This window comes from Acinonyx jubatus, chromosome D3 (assembly GCF_027475565.1).
Source record: "Acinonyx jubatus isolate Ajub_Pintada_27869175 chromosome D3, VMU_Ajub_asm_v1.0, whole genome shotgun sequence".
Lineage (NCBI taxonomy): Eukaryota > Metazoa > Chordata > Mammalia > Carnivora > Felidae > Acinonyx > Acinonyx jubatus.
In genome coordinates, this window is record NC_069392.1 from 44,590,606 (window position 1) to 44,606,611 (window position 16,006).

General features: G+C 44.1%; 1 protein-coding gene across 4 annotated transcripts in view; it reads right to left on the minus strand.

Annotated features, from left to right (window-relative positions):
• Positions 1-16,006, minus strand: part of TMEM241 (transmembrane protein 241) — a 120,697-nt gene that overhangs the window by 69,450 nt on the left and 35,241 nt on the right. For all 4 annotated transcript variants that reach the window (XR_008291794.1, XR_008291793.1, XR_008291792.1 and 1 more), the window contains exons 5-7: positions 11,523-11,600; positions 1,939-1,964; positions 110-161 (exon numbers count right to left, since the gene is read on the minus strand). Coding sequence is in view for 1 of the 4 variants with exons in the window: in XM_027068639.2 (XP_026924440.1) it covers positions 110-161; positions 1,939-1,964; positions 11,523-11,600 (156 nt within the window). In the remaining 3 variants the exon portion in view is untranslated. The remainder of the gene's footprint in view (positions 1-109; positions 162-1,938; positions 1,965-11,522; positions 11,601-16,006) is intronic.

A 16,006-nucleotide genomic window follows, 5' to 3' on the forward strand; every position in this document is an offset into this window, starting at 1 on the left:
CTAGGGTTCTTCTGATTCTAGAAGGAAGGACTAGAAAGTTCTGCTCACACATGCAGGCTTCAGAGAGTAAAAGACACTTGGAAGGCAAAATGAATGCACTTGAACTGACCTGGGAGTCGTTGAAGGGGAGGCATCCTGCAGCAGCCAGGAGGAAGAGGGCACTGTGCAAAGGGAGATAAAACAGGCAGCTTCACTTTTCAACATCAAAGTGTTTCCCAGAGACCGTGGAGATTGAAACACATCGAGTGGAGCACGGATGAGGCCAAGACCCTGCGAGACCAAGCCCCGTTCCCCCATCCCTCCTCTGAGAACCCCAGTAGGTAGTTGTCAACCATGTGCTCCACTGGTGACCAGACAGTTTCTTCCCCGGTGCTCAGCTGGCCTTTCCCCAGACACAGGCATTTGTAAAACCACAGCTGGCTCACTGGAGAAAAACAGGATGCCGGTGAAATAGATAATAAAAGGAGATTTTTTTCAAACTGCAGATGCCCAAAAATACACTAGTGGAAAACTGGGCAATCAGGCTGTAGTTATAGCACTTGGGCAAAAGAAAGCACATTAAAACCTTGGGTGCAGCACCTTTGCCAAGTGATCAAACTTAACATGTCCAATGAGAGGGCAGATGTACATCATGTGCCTCCTGATATGAAATCCTGAAAGGACCCAACGTCACTCAGATGGCATTCCTGCCAAATATGCATAGCCCACCCCACATGGCCGGCTGGACCGAGGCAGGGGAACCGGTACAGAGGACTCCTCAGAGCTGGGACCTCACAACCCTGGGAAGGTCAGGATGACAGGGAACATCCTGAGTCACAGGAAGGTCCTCCACTCCAGCCCATCCCCATCCTAAAGCCTTGCCAACTCTTAAGAAGGCACACAAATGGCTTCAAGAAGACTCCAAGGCACCAGATTACCAAGGCACTCAGAGGCAAAGGGTGTGGTGAGTGGAGGGAGGCTGTCGGAAGGGTTTCTCGGACCACATAGGATGAGGCAGGTGGAAGAAGAGAACTCTAATGGACTGGGTGTCTACCTATAGTAGAAGACTTTATAGAATATAGGATCCTTCCCCATCCACAGGCAGTGAGTGTTAGACAGCCCTTGGGGCTGAGAGAAGATGGGGGCCAGCCAGGTGTGAGACAGCGCCTGGTTTTCCCACCAAACCGGGCCTTGAGCAATACCTTAATATATCAGGTATTAGTGGGTTTTAATGCCTCTCTTTAACACCTGCTAATCTTTTAAACAAGAGAATGAGTCCTGACAGTGTTGTTGTTATTTTTTTTCCAAGTAGCAGCCTGTAATAAAAGCAAAACAAAAAGTCCTAAATCCGTGTGTCTGTTAGTTTCCTATCTTCAGGAATGAGCTTCGTGGCTATTGTAGAGGAAGCCGGAAGCAGCTAGAGAACAAGGCAGTTAGCACACTGGAGGCACAGGGACCGCCTGAGGGTCCAGCCCGGTTCGTGTTCCAGCCGAGGCGATGAGGCACAGAGGGCTGTGAAGTCTGCCCTGAGTCACTTTGCCGTGGCCCAAGAGGACGACTCAGATCCCTGACCTTGCAGCCAGCACTTTTCCACCACGGGAATCATAAAAACCCATTAAGTTGCAAACAAATATTTTTCAAATTTTAAGTCATTCCCATGTTTTCCATTTTACTTCTCCCATCAGCAGCGCACAACTCTTAGTGAAGGTTTGGGCGACAGCAGCTGAAATCTAGCACACGTTATTTTCCCCTTCGGAACAGAATATTTCAGGGAAAAATACACAAAGAGAGAAAGAGTAAAATTTAGAATAAGACACAAAATAGGGATATATAAGCGTATATAATAAATTCTGTCCACTCTCAAATAGGAATCTGCCAACAGTTTATCATCAACAGTTAAAATTAGGTTAAATCTTCTATTTTAGAAGGCTGTGGGTTTTTGGGGTTTTTTAAACTTACCTACAGATCTTTGCAGGAGAAGTTTTCTGTATGAAAATAAAGAGACTTATAGTTACTATTTAAAAATTCTTTTTCCCCTTAAAAGAAAATATTTTATTTTTAATTGTTTTTAAGGTTTATTCATTATTGAAGACAGATAGAGATTGAGCATGAGTGCGGGAGGGGCAGAGAGCAAGGAGACACAGAATCCGAAGCGGGCTCCAGGCCCTGAGCTGTCAGCATAGAGCCCGACATGGGGCTCAAACCCATGAACCACGAGATTATGACCTGAGCCAAAGTTGGACGCTTAACCGACTAAGCCACCCAGGCGCCCCTAAAAGGAAATATTTAGATCCAGAGGCAAATAAGTTTTGAGTAAGCTTATCGGGGCCTTAAGCATTTGCTGCACCTCAGTATTTCTTGGGGCTTTTTCTGCTTGGACCACATGAAGAATGACTCAGAGGTCCAGAGTTGAATCATCTGGGCAAAGCACTCTGGGTGTGCAGTTTTACTACCCTCACCACTGGAATTAAACCCAAAACCCCAAAATGATGCCAGGGCTAAGCCTTCAAATATCTTACACACCAAGAAAAAAGAGAGAAATTGATGTGACCTGTGTAAGAAGAGAAATTAAGCTCTTGTTCAACTTCTGTTCCAATCTATCTCCTTATATTTTCCTTTCATTAATCTGGCTCTGACTCTGGGCAGTGTTATAAATCCTCGGGGATGATGTATAAGTGAAGAAACATGAAAATGGAGAAAGAACAGTTAACTCCCCCCACCGCCCCCAAAAAGAGAGAAAGGGCAGACTGGGGAAATTGGCATTTAAAGCTCTCTGAAATGAGGAAATTCTAATGCAGACTCTACCTTTAGCCTCTCCTTTTTATTAGTCATCTAAAGGGAATTAGTCCTTTGCACTCAGGAAAAAAGTTCTAGCAAGGAAAAGCATAGATTTTTCTACATTTGATAGAGGAAATGACAGATTAATTCTGGTCATTTCAAAAGGATTACTTTGCTAGTTGAGGACAAACTGTAGTTTTTTATTACTCTAGTTCAGGGAAAGTGAAGTGTGAACATATTGTTTAAAAATGAAGCACTCGGGGTGCCTGGGTGGCTCAGTCAGTTAAGCATCCAACTTCGGTTCAGGGCATGATCTCACAATTCATGAGTTTGATCCCCACATCGGGCTCTCCGCTGTCAGCACAGAGCCCGCTTCAGATTCTCTGACCCCTTCCCCTTTGCCCCTCCCCAACTTGTGTTTTTTTCTGTGTTTCTCTCTTCCTCTCTCTCAAGAATAAATAAACATTTTTTTAAAAGTCTGTTAAAATTAAAGCACTCAAAAGGTACAAACTTCCAGTTATAAAAGAAATAAGTCTTGGGGATGTAACGTACAACATGGTGACCATAGTTACTAATACCGTATCTTAGATCTGAAAGTTGCTAAGAGAGTAGATCCTGAAAGTACTCATCACAAGAAAAAAAATTTTATAACTACCTATGGTGATGCATGTTAACTAGACTTATTGTGATCATTTTGCAATACATACAAATATCCAGCTGGTATATTGTACACCTGAAACTAATATAATGTTATATGTCAATTATATCTCAATTTTCTTTTTAACGTGAACCACTGACAAGGAAACATGTTTTTCTATGAAGGCTATCTTCAGTTTTCATGCATTACTAAATAATCCAGTTTGTACTGTTTTAATAAATAGATCTTGTTTGTATGCAAAGGAGTGGCTTGCATCTGTGTGCCGAACCTGCCTCAGCTGGCCACGCCAACCTTGACTCTACTGCCACCTGGTGGGGACACTTATCCCTTCAGTAGGGAAATGTGTCATTAAAAGAACCAAATGTAATCAACATCTCAACAGTTTGGCAGGAAAGTAGCAATAAGACAGGGACAAAAAGCACGTCCCAGCTCTTCCATGAATAGTAAACACGTTCACCCAGCAAGTGTCTGTCTAGGGGCTTCTCACACAGGGCAGCAAATCAATACAGTGCTTGAAACAGTTCACCCATTTCTCAGAAGAGAGACTGCTTGTTTTATTTTATTTTAAACATGTCTTGGGGCACCTGGATGGCTCAGGCAGTTAAATGTCTGACTTTGGCCCAGGTCATGATCTCGTGGTTCTGTGAATTAGAGCCCCACATCAGGCTCTGCGCTGACAAAGCGGGGCCTTCCTCAGATCTCCTGTCTCCCTCTGTCTCTACCCCTTCTCCACTCATGTGTGCTCTCTCTCTCAAAAATAAACATTAAAAAAATTTTTTAATAAATAAACACCTCTGGCCAGAGGAGCCAGAACCTGAGATATGGATTTAAAATAAGCAATAAATGAATTATTGAGCCCCGTCTCCTAGGGCTCCGAAAACAACTGAGGAGTTGATGTCAGGGTGTTCATCTTCTGAGGCTCCTCAGTCCCAAAGTCACCCGGTGATAAGTCCTCGTGATACCTCAGTGTTCTGAATGGGTCAATATAACTTCTCAAAAGGCATACCACCAAAAATAACAATAAATAGCTACCATAACCGGGGGTCAGCTAAATTACCACGAGGGCTACCTACTTTGGGCCGGTGTTGTTCTAAGCCTTCTACAGCTATTGACTTATTTCATTTTGGGTTAATTAAGTCTCAGGTTATATGTTACAGATGCGGACACCAAGGCACTGAGAAATTAGCTAACTTGTCCAAGGTCACAGGGTTTGGGTTTGGTGATCTAGCTCCAGAGGCTGACCTTTTGTGATGCTATTCTGCTACAGCCAGGCTGCCAGTCCTGCGGTGGCACCTCACCGGCCCTTTCAAACCACTACCTTCATTTGCTGCTCCCTCTGTCTGACTGGAGTGCCCTTTCTCCCTGCACTTTGAAAATTCCTACCATCTGTGTGACTGGGTTCAAATCTCGCCCCTGACCCTTCCAAACAGACTTACCAGTGGTGACCTCTGGTCCCTCCACACCCGTTTCAGCCCATATGACATTCTATGGGCATCACAGAGTGTGTTTACATGTTGGTTCTTCCATTTAGCTGAGTTCTGTGAGGGTGACCAATGTGTCCTCTATACCTCCATAGCCAAATGTTTGATATAGAGTATATACTTAATAAGTGTTGAACAACCAAAAGAATGAGTAGCAATATTGTAATATTCAACTGTGACAACTATATCTGCAAGGTAGCAAGACTATTTCCACAAACCACACGTTACCTTATAAAAGTCAAGCTGTGTGTGTGTGTTTGCGCATGCATGCACAAAAAAACAGGGATGGTGACAATGAACCACAGCTCCAGATGGAGTATATTCTTATAACCTGGGAACAAGGTCATGAGGAGGTCAACCTTCCTTTCCAGACTTGAGTCTGGTGAAACCTGACACAGAATGGACAAAAGAGGCCTCAGTGTGAGTCATAGGTTAAGTCTAAGAGGTGTCATATACAGCTGTGTTCCTGGTAATATCTGGTCACTTTGTTGAGGCTCCAGGCTAAATGATCAGGAAAGTGAATCATATTGAGAAAATATCACAGCAATACTCATCACAGAGCAGCTTTTAATGCCAACCTACTAGAAATCACCTACAAGTTTACACACAGATACTTGCCAACACATCATGTTCCATGTAAGTAGAATGAGGACACAAACAGAGATTCCCAACAATTGATCAGGAAAATAGGATAGTATATCATTTATGTAAGTATGTCTATATATGTGCCTAGAAAAAGAGTCTGAAAGAATAGAGTAGTATCCTCTGTGAGGTAGGATCACAGTTGATTTCTGGGACATTTTTCCTCTGCATGTTCTACAATTCATTATAGTTTATTCCGTTGATAAAGGAAATAAAGGTTTTAAAAATATTTTTTAATGTTTATTTATTTTGAGAGAGAGAATGTGTGTGTGCAAGCAGAGAAGGGGCAGAGAGAGAGGAAGAGAGAGAATCCCAAGTAGGCTACGTGCTGTCAGCACAGAGATCGACATGGGGCTCAATCTCACAAACCACGAGATCATGACCTGAGCCCAAATCAAGAGTTGTACACTTAACCAAATGAGTCACCCAGGAGCCCCAAAATAAAGGTTTTTTTTAAAAATAACTAAATATGTATGTAATCCGTGCAATTGTTTCCTAATTTGCCCTGACAAGAAATGATGTTGTTTATAAAGAAAACAATCAAGGGGCGCCTGGGTGGCTCAGTTGGTTGAGTGTCCGACTTCAGCTCAGGTCACGATCTCATGGTTCATGAGTTCGAGCCCCGCATCAGGCTCTGGGCTGATGGCTCAGAGCCTGGAGCCTGCTTCCGATTCTGTGTCTCCCTCTCTCTCTGCCCCTCCCCCGTTCATGCTCTATCTCTCTCTGTCTCAAAAATAAATAAACATTAAAAAAAAATTAAAAAAAAAAAAAGAAAATCAATAAACCTAAAAGACAAGCTACTGAATGGAGGAAGATATTTGCAAATGACATATGTGATACAGGAGTAGTATCTAAAATATATAAAGAACTTATATAACTCAACACCTAAGAAACAAACAATCCAATTAAAAATGGGCAGAAGACATGAACAGACATTTCTCCAAAGAAGACATCCAGATGGCCAACAGACACATGAAAAGATGCTCAACATTGCTCATCATCAGGGAAATGTAAATCAAAACTACAATGAGATATCAGCTCACACTAGTCAGAATGGCTAAAATCAACAACACAAGAAACAACAAGTGTTGACGAGGATGTGGAGAAAAAGAAGCCCTCATGCACTGCCGGTGGGAATGCAAACTGGTGCAGCCACTGTGGAAAACAATACGGAGGTTCCTCAAAAAGTTAAAGATAGAATTATTCTATGATCCAGTAATTTCACAGTGGGTATTTACCCAAAGAATACAAAAACACTAACTTGAAAAGATATATGCACCCCTATGTTTATTGCAGCACTATTTACAATAGCCAAATTATAGAAGCAACCTAAGTGTCCCAACAGATGAATGTATAAAGAAGATGTGGCATATTGAGGCACCTGGGTGGCTCAGTTGGTTAAACATCCAACTCTTGGTTTCGGCTCAGGTCATGATCTCACAGTTTGTGGGTTCAAACCCCGAGTTGGGTTCTGCGCTGACAGTGCAGAGCCTATTTGGGATTCTCTCTCTCCCTCTCTCTCTACTCCTACCCAATTCATGTTCTCTCTGTCTCAAAATAAATAAACTTTAAAAAATTTATTAATGTTTATTTACTTTGAGAGAGAGAGAGAGAATGAGCAGGGTAAGGGCAGAAAGCCAGGGAGACACAGAATCCAAAGCAGGCTCCAGGCTCTGGGCTGTCAGCACAGAGCCCGATGCAGGGCTCGAACTCACAAGCCATGAGACCATGACCTGAGCCAAAGTCGGATTCTCAACCGACTAAGCCACCCAGGTGCCCCTGAAAATAAATAAACTTTAAAAGAGAATTAAAGAAGATGTGGCATATACATATACAATGAAATATTATTCAGCCATAAAAAAGAATGCAATCTGTCCATTTGCAACAACATGGATGGACCTAGAGGGTATAATCTAAGTGCAGTCAGTCAGTCAGAGAAAGACAAACACCATATGATTTCACTCATATGTGGAAGTTAAGAAATAAAACAAACATTTAAAAAAAAAAAAAAAGAGGTAAAGCAAAAAACAGACTCTTAACTATAGAGAACAAACAGATGGTTACCAGAGGGGATGTGGGTGGAGGAATGGGTGAAATGGATGAGGGGGATTAAGAGTACACTTGTGATGAGCACCGGGTGATGTATGTATGGAATTGTTGAATCACTGTATTGTACACCTGAAACTAATGTAACACTGTATGTTAACTATACTGGAATTAAATTTTTTTAAAAAAGAAACAATGTTGTTTAGTGTTAGTGATGAAATGGAGATGAAGATTCAAAATATTTTGGCGTTTATCCAGTTTCTTCCTCTCAGCCTGGAAGTCTGGCCCCTGGTTTTTGCCTGATGGAGATACCCCTGAGGACTCTCTAACCCTGTTTCTTACGCGCAGCCTTGACTATGTGATCAGACTTGTCCACCAGGAAGAAATACCTTGTAGAAATGCCTGGATCTCTTCCCTAGACCAGATGAATCTTCATTTTCAATTCACAACAAAGGTGTCCACTTTGAAGATAAGAAGCATGAGTCAGTCTCCCAGAACCTGAGCAACTCTTGGTGAGTTTCTCGACCTCAGTGACTGGCTAGTGAATATTCAGCTTGGCAATTCTGGGGCTGGACTTTGGGGCTTTGCAGAGAACACGTGCTCTGAGAAAGCAGGCAGAGACCCAGGGAAACTCCTACTGCGTTTCATTGAACCTCAGATGCCACTGATTGTAAAATTCCCCATTCTTTTATATACTATCAAGAAAGAAAGCATTTGACCATGGCAGGCCATTGATAGTAAAAGCGTCCCAACTATAGGTAGTGAATACTTTTTTAAAAGTTTATTTATTTTGAGAGAGAAGGTGCAAGCAGGGGATGGGGCGGGGGGGGGGGGGGAGAGAGAGAGAGAGAGAGAGAGAGAGAGAGAGAGAGAGAGAGAATCCCAAGCAGGCTCCACAATGTCAGCACAGAACCCGATGCCAGGCTCAAACTCATGAACCGTGAGATCATGACCTGAGCTGACATCAAGAGTCGGACACTTAACTGACTGAGCCACCCAGGTGCTCCAGTAGTATTTTTTTAACGTGAAAAAAAAGCAGCATGTAATCGATGAAATATGGAAATTGCCAGATGGTGTGAGAGGTATAAAGTCAGAGAGAGGTGCTCACGCTCCTTGAGGTGTCAGGGAAGGCTCCAACTGCATGCAGACCAGCCTAAGATACTGAGAGCCTCCCTCGTGAGACCTCGAGAGTCACCACAGGGTCCCCTCTCACCTCCTGCAGTCCTTTCTCCTCCATAGACAGCTGGATGAGCTTTCAACGCTGTAAATCTGATCGGTCCCTCGGGCCTTTCACACCCAACCCTCGCCATTCACTGAGCTCAGCATAAACCCCACATTCCTAGCCCAGCCTCAAAGTCTTGTCCTGTCTCCAGTCTCATCCTAAGCCACCCTCTCTTTCTTGTCAAGCTCCAGCCTCACTGGCCAAATCCCTTCCTACATCTGGCCTTTTGCATCAGATGGCTCCTCTTCCTGGGAGCCCTCCCCTTGCCCCACCTGTTGAACTCCTGTTCAGCCTTTGTCTGTGTTTAAATGTCACTTCCCTAGAGTGGCCTCTCGGTCCGTACAATCCAGCAGGTGGGTGTAATGATTTGTCTAGTGTCTTCCCTTCTCGGTTGATGCTCCGTACGAGGAGCCCAGAATGGTAGGGCCATGCCTCTTCCTCACTACTATAGACTCAGAGCCTGGCACAGTAGGCACGTATTTAGAATAAATGAGATGGTGTTGAAGAGGTTCTCTGACAGATCACAAGAAAGAAAACATCACGACATGGTCTAGGAAACATGAGAAGTTTGGTTGTGGCTGGATTTTCTAAAACCCTAGAGGTAGATGGTATCCTGGTGGTGACAAGCTTTACATGCCTCTGTGTAGGTCATGCGTAGTCCCCAAGTACATGGGGACGTGATCGGATCTGTATCAGAAGGTCACTTGCGTGCAGTGTGGAGGAAGGTGAGGGGGAGAGGCAGGGGGAGAGGCAGAGGCAGAGGCAGGGAAGGCAGCCAGGCACTACTGCACACCTGGCAGGCGATGGCAGGTGATGGCAGGCGACGGCACACACACAACGCAAAGACGGTCCAAGCCAGGTCTGCTCACCCCAGGCCCTACTTGGCTGCCCAAGGGCTTGGGGGAGCAAGATGTCATTTGGCCCCTAGCCAGATAGCCCTGAAAAACAGATGAGCATCTGACCAAGGTGACAGCAGCAGTGGGAATGGAGAGGAGGGGACAGATTCAGAAACAGGGTGTGGTGGAGGGGTGGGGGGAAGACGACCAAACCAGGACTCTAAGAACCCCTATATTTCTGACTTGGGTGGTGATGATCAGGATCATGGGATCGCCAAGTAGGAAGCAGGTTAGGAAAACAGCAGTTCCGGTTTGGTCCCTTTGCATTTCAGATGCCCAGGAAACAGCTGGGCAGACAGCTAGAGGCAGCAGGCCATGGGGATCTGAGCTCAAGAGAGAGGCCTGGGCTGGAGATGGGACACAGGAGTCACAGTGAATGGAGCGGGGGCGCTGCCATGGGTGTGGGTGAGAATATCCAGAAAGAGTGTGCATGGGAACAAAGGGCTCCTGACACAGAGCCCTGGGAGACCCTGAAGGGCAGACGAAAGAAAGGGAGAAGGAAGAGCCAGAGACCGGGGAAGAGAACCAGCAGGTCAAGGGGGCCAAGAGACTCAAGGAAAGGCAGCAGTGAACCTGATGAATGGTGTACAAGGCCAACGTAAGTCGCATAAACGCAGCCATTGGTGACTTCAGCCTGAGCAACTCCAGGGGAATAGTGGGGGCAGAAGCAGGAGCAGGTTGGGGGTGAGAGGGGCACGAGGCCATGAACAGCTCTGAACCTGACCCTCCCTCCCTCACACACTGTGCTGGGGGAAGGCAAGGACGCGGTGGGGCGGAGGCAGAGGGGTGCACAGGCAAGAGAGCGCACCGGCGTTGGCATCCAGTGTTGGTTTTAGAAACACTGCCTTTCAGAGCTGGGTTAGTGTTGGTGGTGCTCCCAGGGCCCACTCCATCCTTGGTGGACTGAGAGCACTGAGTGTGTCCACTGGCTGAGGAAAGTCAGCCAGCAGAGACAGAGAGAGGTCAGTTATCCAGAATAAGGAGGTAGTCCATGGAGCTGCCCACAAGCAGCAGATGGGAATGACAGGGTGCACAGGTGTATGGAGTGGCCTTGGCCACGGGAAGGATGCCTCTCTCTCCCACACACCTGTAAGAAGTGAGCTGCCTGAATGGCCAACTAGCCTCTCTGGTTGGAAAGTTCCACATTTTTATATGAAACCATCTCAAATGGGCAGATGTTAGAAAAAAGAGCTCCCAAAAGAGGACCAAATTAAAACTGCCACTAATAACGTTAATAAATACCTACTATGCGCCAGAAACTTTCAGAAGTACTTAACACATGTGCTTCGCTGCGTCCTCCAACAACTGTATGAGCCAGGTGTCGTTAGTGTCCCCTTTTCCCCAGTGGAGGCACAGAAAGCAAAGACACTTGCTCGAGCTGGTGTGAGGCAGAGCTGGGCTTGGGAAGAACGGGGATTTCCCCCGGGGGGGGGGGCGGGTAATGCTCCCAACACCCTATGTGATTCTCTGCCATATGTTTCCCTATGGCCCCTGGGGTTCATTGTGGGTGGGAATAAGGACCCCCGCCCCCATTCCTTGGCCCACAGTAAATTCCTCCTCATATCCCAAGGTGCTTGCTCTGCCCAGACCCGCAGCTGAGTGCCATTCAGATCAAGCATTCCCACACATGCACAGTGAACTGAAGAGATGTCAAATACACGATGCTTGAAATCAGTGATGACTGCCAGGCAGTCTTGACCACTGACAGGAAACAGATGGCAGGAAAAGGTAGACACTAATTTGAGCCATTAAAAAAAAAAAGTTCATCTCTGAAATTTAAAGCAAGGGAAGCGAGACTAGCATTTTGCATTATCATTTACCTCTTTCCGAAAACACTTCTGGTGCCCACAGATGATAACTTCAGCTACATTATGCAAAGTAAGAAACACAGGAATGGCCTGAAAGAAAACAGAATAATGTAATAAGCATGAAAATGTTTTCTTTGATCCCTTAATTACATAATACTTGGTTTCTGCTTAAAAATAAAGATCCGTGGGAACTTTTGGCATTCACATATATGATCCTCTCCAGCAAAAACTCTTCTGGGTGGATTAGTGCTCTCTGTTAGAGTATTATTCTTGGCAAGGTGGATGTAGAGGCTCAACACATATTTATTAAGCACCTACTGTGTGTCACAGGAAAAACATCCCACGTACAAGGTGGATACGTGATAGGGAGACTGTCCCTATCGAGGTAAGAGCTCTGATGGAATACACAAAAAGGCGCACTTACTCAGCAGAGTGTCAGAACCCTGCCAAGAGCCAAGTGGCTGCTGAAGAGTTTCAAGGGAATGACATGATTTGATCTGTGTGTTTAAAGGAACTTGGGGTCCCAGTACAGGACAGAAGGCAGAGATGGTTGCAAAAGTCTTGGGGTGTGGCAGACTGAAAAATGGCCCCCCAAAAGACAGTCACATCCTAATCCCTGGGACCTGTGAATGTCACCTAACATGGCAAAAAGGGGTCTTCACAATTGTGATTAAATTAAGAATCTTGAGACGGGGAGTTTGCCCCAAATTATCTGGGTAGGCCCCAAATGCAAACACATATATTTGTAAGAGAAAGAGATTTGACACACACGGAGGAGGAGGCCGTGTGACCACAGAGGCAGAGACTGGAGTGATGGGACACAAGCTAAGAAATGCCAGCAGCCAACAGAAGCTGGAGGAGGCGAGAAGCGGATCATCCCGTAGAGCCTCTGGAGGGCAGTGGGGCCCTGCTGACACACCAGGATTTCGGCACAATAACGCTGATATTCTCTACAGCTGGAGAGAACAAGTTTCTGCTGTTTTAAGCCACCTGATATGTGGTAGTTTGTTACAGGAGTCATGGGAAATTAATACAAAGAATGGCAAGATGGCGGCCTGAACTTAGCAGTGGCAGTGAAAAAGGAGAAAAGTGTTCACATTAAGGAGATATTTAGGAGACTGAACTGAGGTAAATATTTGAATGACTGGAATCAAATTTGCACCCAAAAAAAAGTGAGGGAAAGGAGAAGAGATTAAAAAAAAAACAAAAAAACAAAAAAAAACTTAACACTCCATGGGCGCCTGGGTGGCTCAGTCAGTTGAGTGTCCAACTCTTGATTTTCAGCTCAGGTCATGATCTCATGGTTTGTGAGATGGAGCCTGTGTCAGGTTCGGTGCTGACAGCACCGAGCCTGCTTAGGATTCTCTCTCTCCCTCTATGTCTCTGCCCGCTCCCTTGCTCGCGCATGCACTCAGTCTCTTTCTCTTCTCAAAATAAATAAATAAACTTAAAAAAAAAAAAACCTTAACACTCCAGAGGGTTATTAAGGTAAACAGAGCACCCACTGCACATTTACTATTGCTGGGCTGTTTGCTAAGAATGTCAGTCTCTCCGAATCTGATGGGTAATCTTGACATGGTGAGTGGGAAGGATTAAAGGGTGTGGGATTTTGTTATTGTCTCTGTTGTTGATGACAACAATACATTGTTGATGTATTGATGTCAATATTTCTTGAAAAGTGAAAAAGATCAAGCATATACATGGGTTTTGGCATCAGAAGGGGCTAGTGGAGCAAGGCACTTATCCAAACCTTAGTTTGCTTCTCTGTATTGGGGATAGCAATTTCTACGACCTGGAGCATTTGGGAGGAATGACAGAAACAAGTAGGTAAAGGATAGAGGAGTGGTTCGGGAGCACTACACAAAAAGTGGTCAGTATTAACAGACAGCCCACTCTCAGCAGCCTAGACAGAGGACCCTGAGCTGGGAAACTGTTCCAGCTTAGAGGACCCACTTAAGATCACGTCACTCGCCTACTTCCAGATGGATCTGTTCTTTATCTTTTTGGAGGATATATTTTTACCTTGTTTTTAAAACTTTGTAGCTCTTCCCTATTTTAGTACTTTGTTCTAACTTGCACTGTTTTTTATTCTTTTGGAGTTCTTGCCTTACATTTTCCTGCCTTTTTAACATTTTCTACTCTTGATTTATCTTTCATTAAAAGTGCAACTCAAATTTTTTTCCTTTTAAAATCATACTTTATAAAAATAAATAAATGGATAATAAAATATCATACTTTATTTTAACAAATAATCCAATTATAAAATGGGCAGGAGACATGAACAGGCATTTCTCCAAAGAATACATCCAGATGGCCATCAGACACATGACAAGATGCTCAACATCACTTATCATCAGGGAAATACAAACCAAAACTACAATGGAATATCATCTCACACCTGTCAGAATGGTTAAACTCAACCACACAAGAAACAACAAATGTTGGTGAGGATGTGGAAAAAAAGGAACCCTTGTGCATTGTTGGTGGGAATGCAAACTGGTGCAGCCACTACGGAAAACAGTACGGAAGTCCCTCAAAAAGTTAAAAATAGAACTACCTATGATCCAGCAATCACACTACTGGCTATTTACCCAAAGAACATTAAAACACTAATTTGAAAGAATATATGCACCAAATTATGAAAGCAGCCCGAGTATGCACTAATAGATGAATGGATAAAGAAGATGTGGTGGGGGTGCCTGGGTGGCTCAGTCAGTTAAGCATCCGACTTCAGCTCAGGTCATGATCTCATAGTTTGTGAGTTCAAGCCTTGCATCAAGCTCTGTGCTGACAGCTTGGAGCCTGGGCCTACTTTGGATTCTGTGTCTCCCTCTCTCTCTGACCCTCCCCCCTTTGTGCTCTGTCTCTCTCTGTCTCAAAAATAAACATTAAAAAATTTTTAATTTTAAAAAGAAGATGTGGTATATATATACATATATATGTATACATATATGTAATAAGTGATGGAACATTACTCAGCCATAACGAAGAATGAGATCTTCCCATTTGCAATGACATGAATGGACCTAGAGATTATTATGCTAAGTGAAGTAAGTCAGTCACAGAAAGACAAATACCATATGATTTCACTCACATGTGGAATTTAAGAAACAAAACAAACAGGGGGGCACCTGGGTGGCACAGTTGGTTAAGGGTCCAACTCTTGATTTCAGCTCAGGGTCATGATTTCACGGTAAATGAAACAGAGCCCTACATCAGGGAGGAGCCTGCTCGGGATTCTCTCTCTCTGCCCCTCCCCTGCTCACTCACTCTCTCTCATTCAAAATAAATAAATCTTCAAAAAAAGAAAAAAAACAGAAACAAAACAAAAGGGGAAAAAGAGAGAGAGAGAGAGAAACCAAAAAGTAACCTCTTAATTACAGAGAACACATTGATGGTTACCAAGGGAGTGGGTGGGGGGTTGGATGAAATAGGTGACAGGGGTTAAAGAGGGCACTTGTCATGATGAGCACCAGGTGATGTACGGAAGTGTTGAATCACTATATTGTACATCTGAAACTAATACAACACTGTATGTTAACCACACTGGAGTTAAAACTTTTAAAAAGGGTTTAAAAAATCATACTTGATATTTATTGTTTTCTAGTTTTTCATTTATCTTTTGTGCTTCTTTTTACTCCTCTTAAATTTTTATATTTTGAATTAATATTTATTGTTTTAAGATCATTAGAGATTTTTTTTTAACTGGCTTTATCTATTAGGCCATGTTTGGCAAACTTAGGGCCTGGCCTTCTAGTTCTCAGCTTGAGAAGATAGCAAAGAAAATCTTGGGTGGGTTACATGAAAATATGAAAGGGCAGCCTGGATACTATTTATTTAAAATTAAGACCTTTGGGGGCATCTGGGTTACTCAGTTGATGAAGCATCCAACTTCGGCTCAAGTCATGATCTCATGGTTCATGAGTTCAAGCCCTGCATTGGGCTCTCTGCTGTCCGTGCAGAGCCTGTCTTGGATCCTTTGTCCCCTCCCTCTCTGCCCCTACCTACCCTTATTGCATGTGTGCATTCTCTCTCTCTCAAAAATAAATAAACCCATAAAAATGAAGACTTTTTTAAAAATTTTGTTTTAATTTTTGAGAGACAGAGAGCACGAGCAGGGGACAGGCAGAGAGAGAGGGAGACACAGAATCTGAAGCAGGCTCCAGGCTCTGAGCTGTCAGCACAGAACCTGACGCAGGGCTCGAACCTACAAACCATGAGATCATGACCTGAACCAAAGTGGGAGGCTTAACCGACTGAGCCACGCAGGTGCCCCCCAAAATGAAGACCTTTTTAAAGGACACCAGATTTAGGAACTCTAGACCTCAAGGAGGCTAATTTTCTTGATTTAATAAACCATGGATAGGTTTCTCGATCTCCCTAGACTCTGCTCTGATCACATTCTGGAAAAGGATCTATCATACACACAGAATTGATTTTCAAGTACACTAATGACAGCTACCAACAATGTGTTGGGCACAGTGCTAAGTATTTTA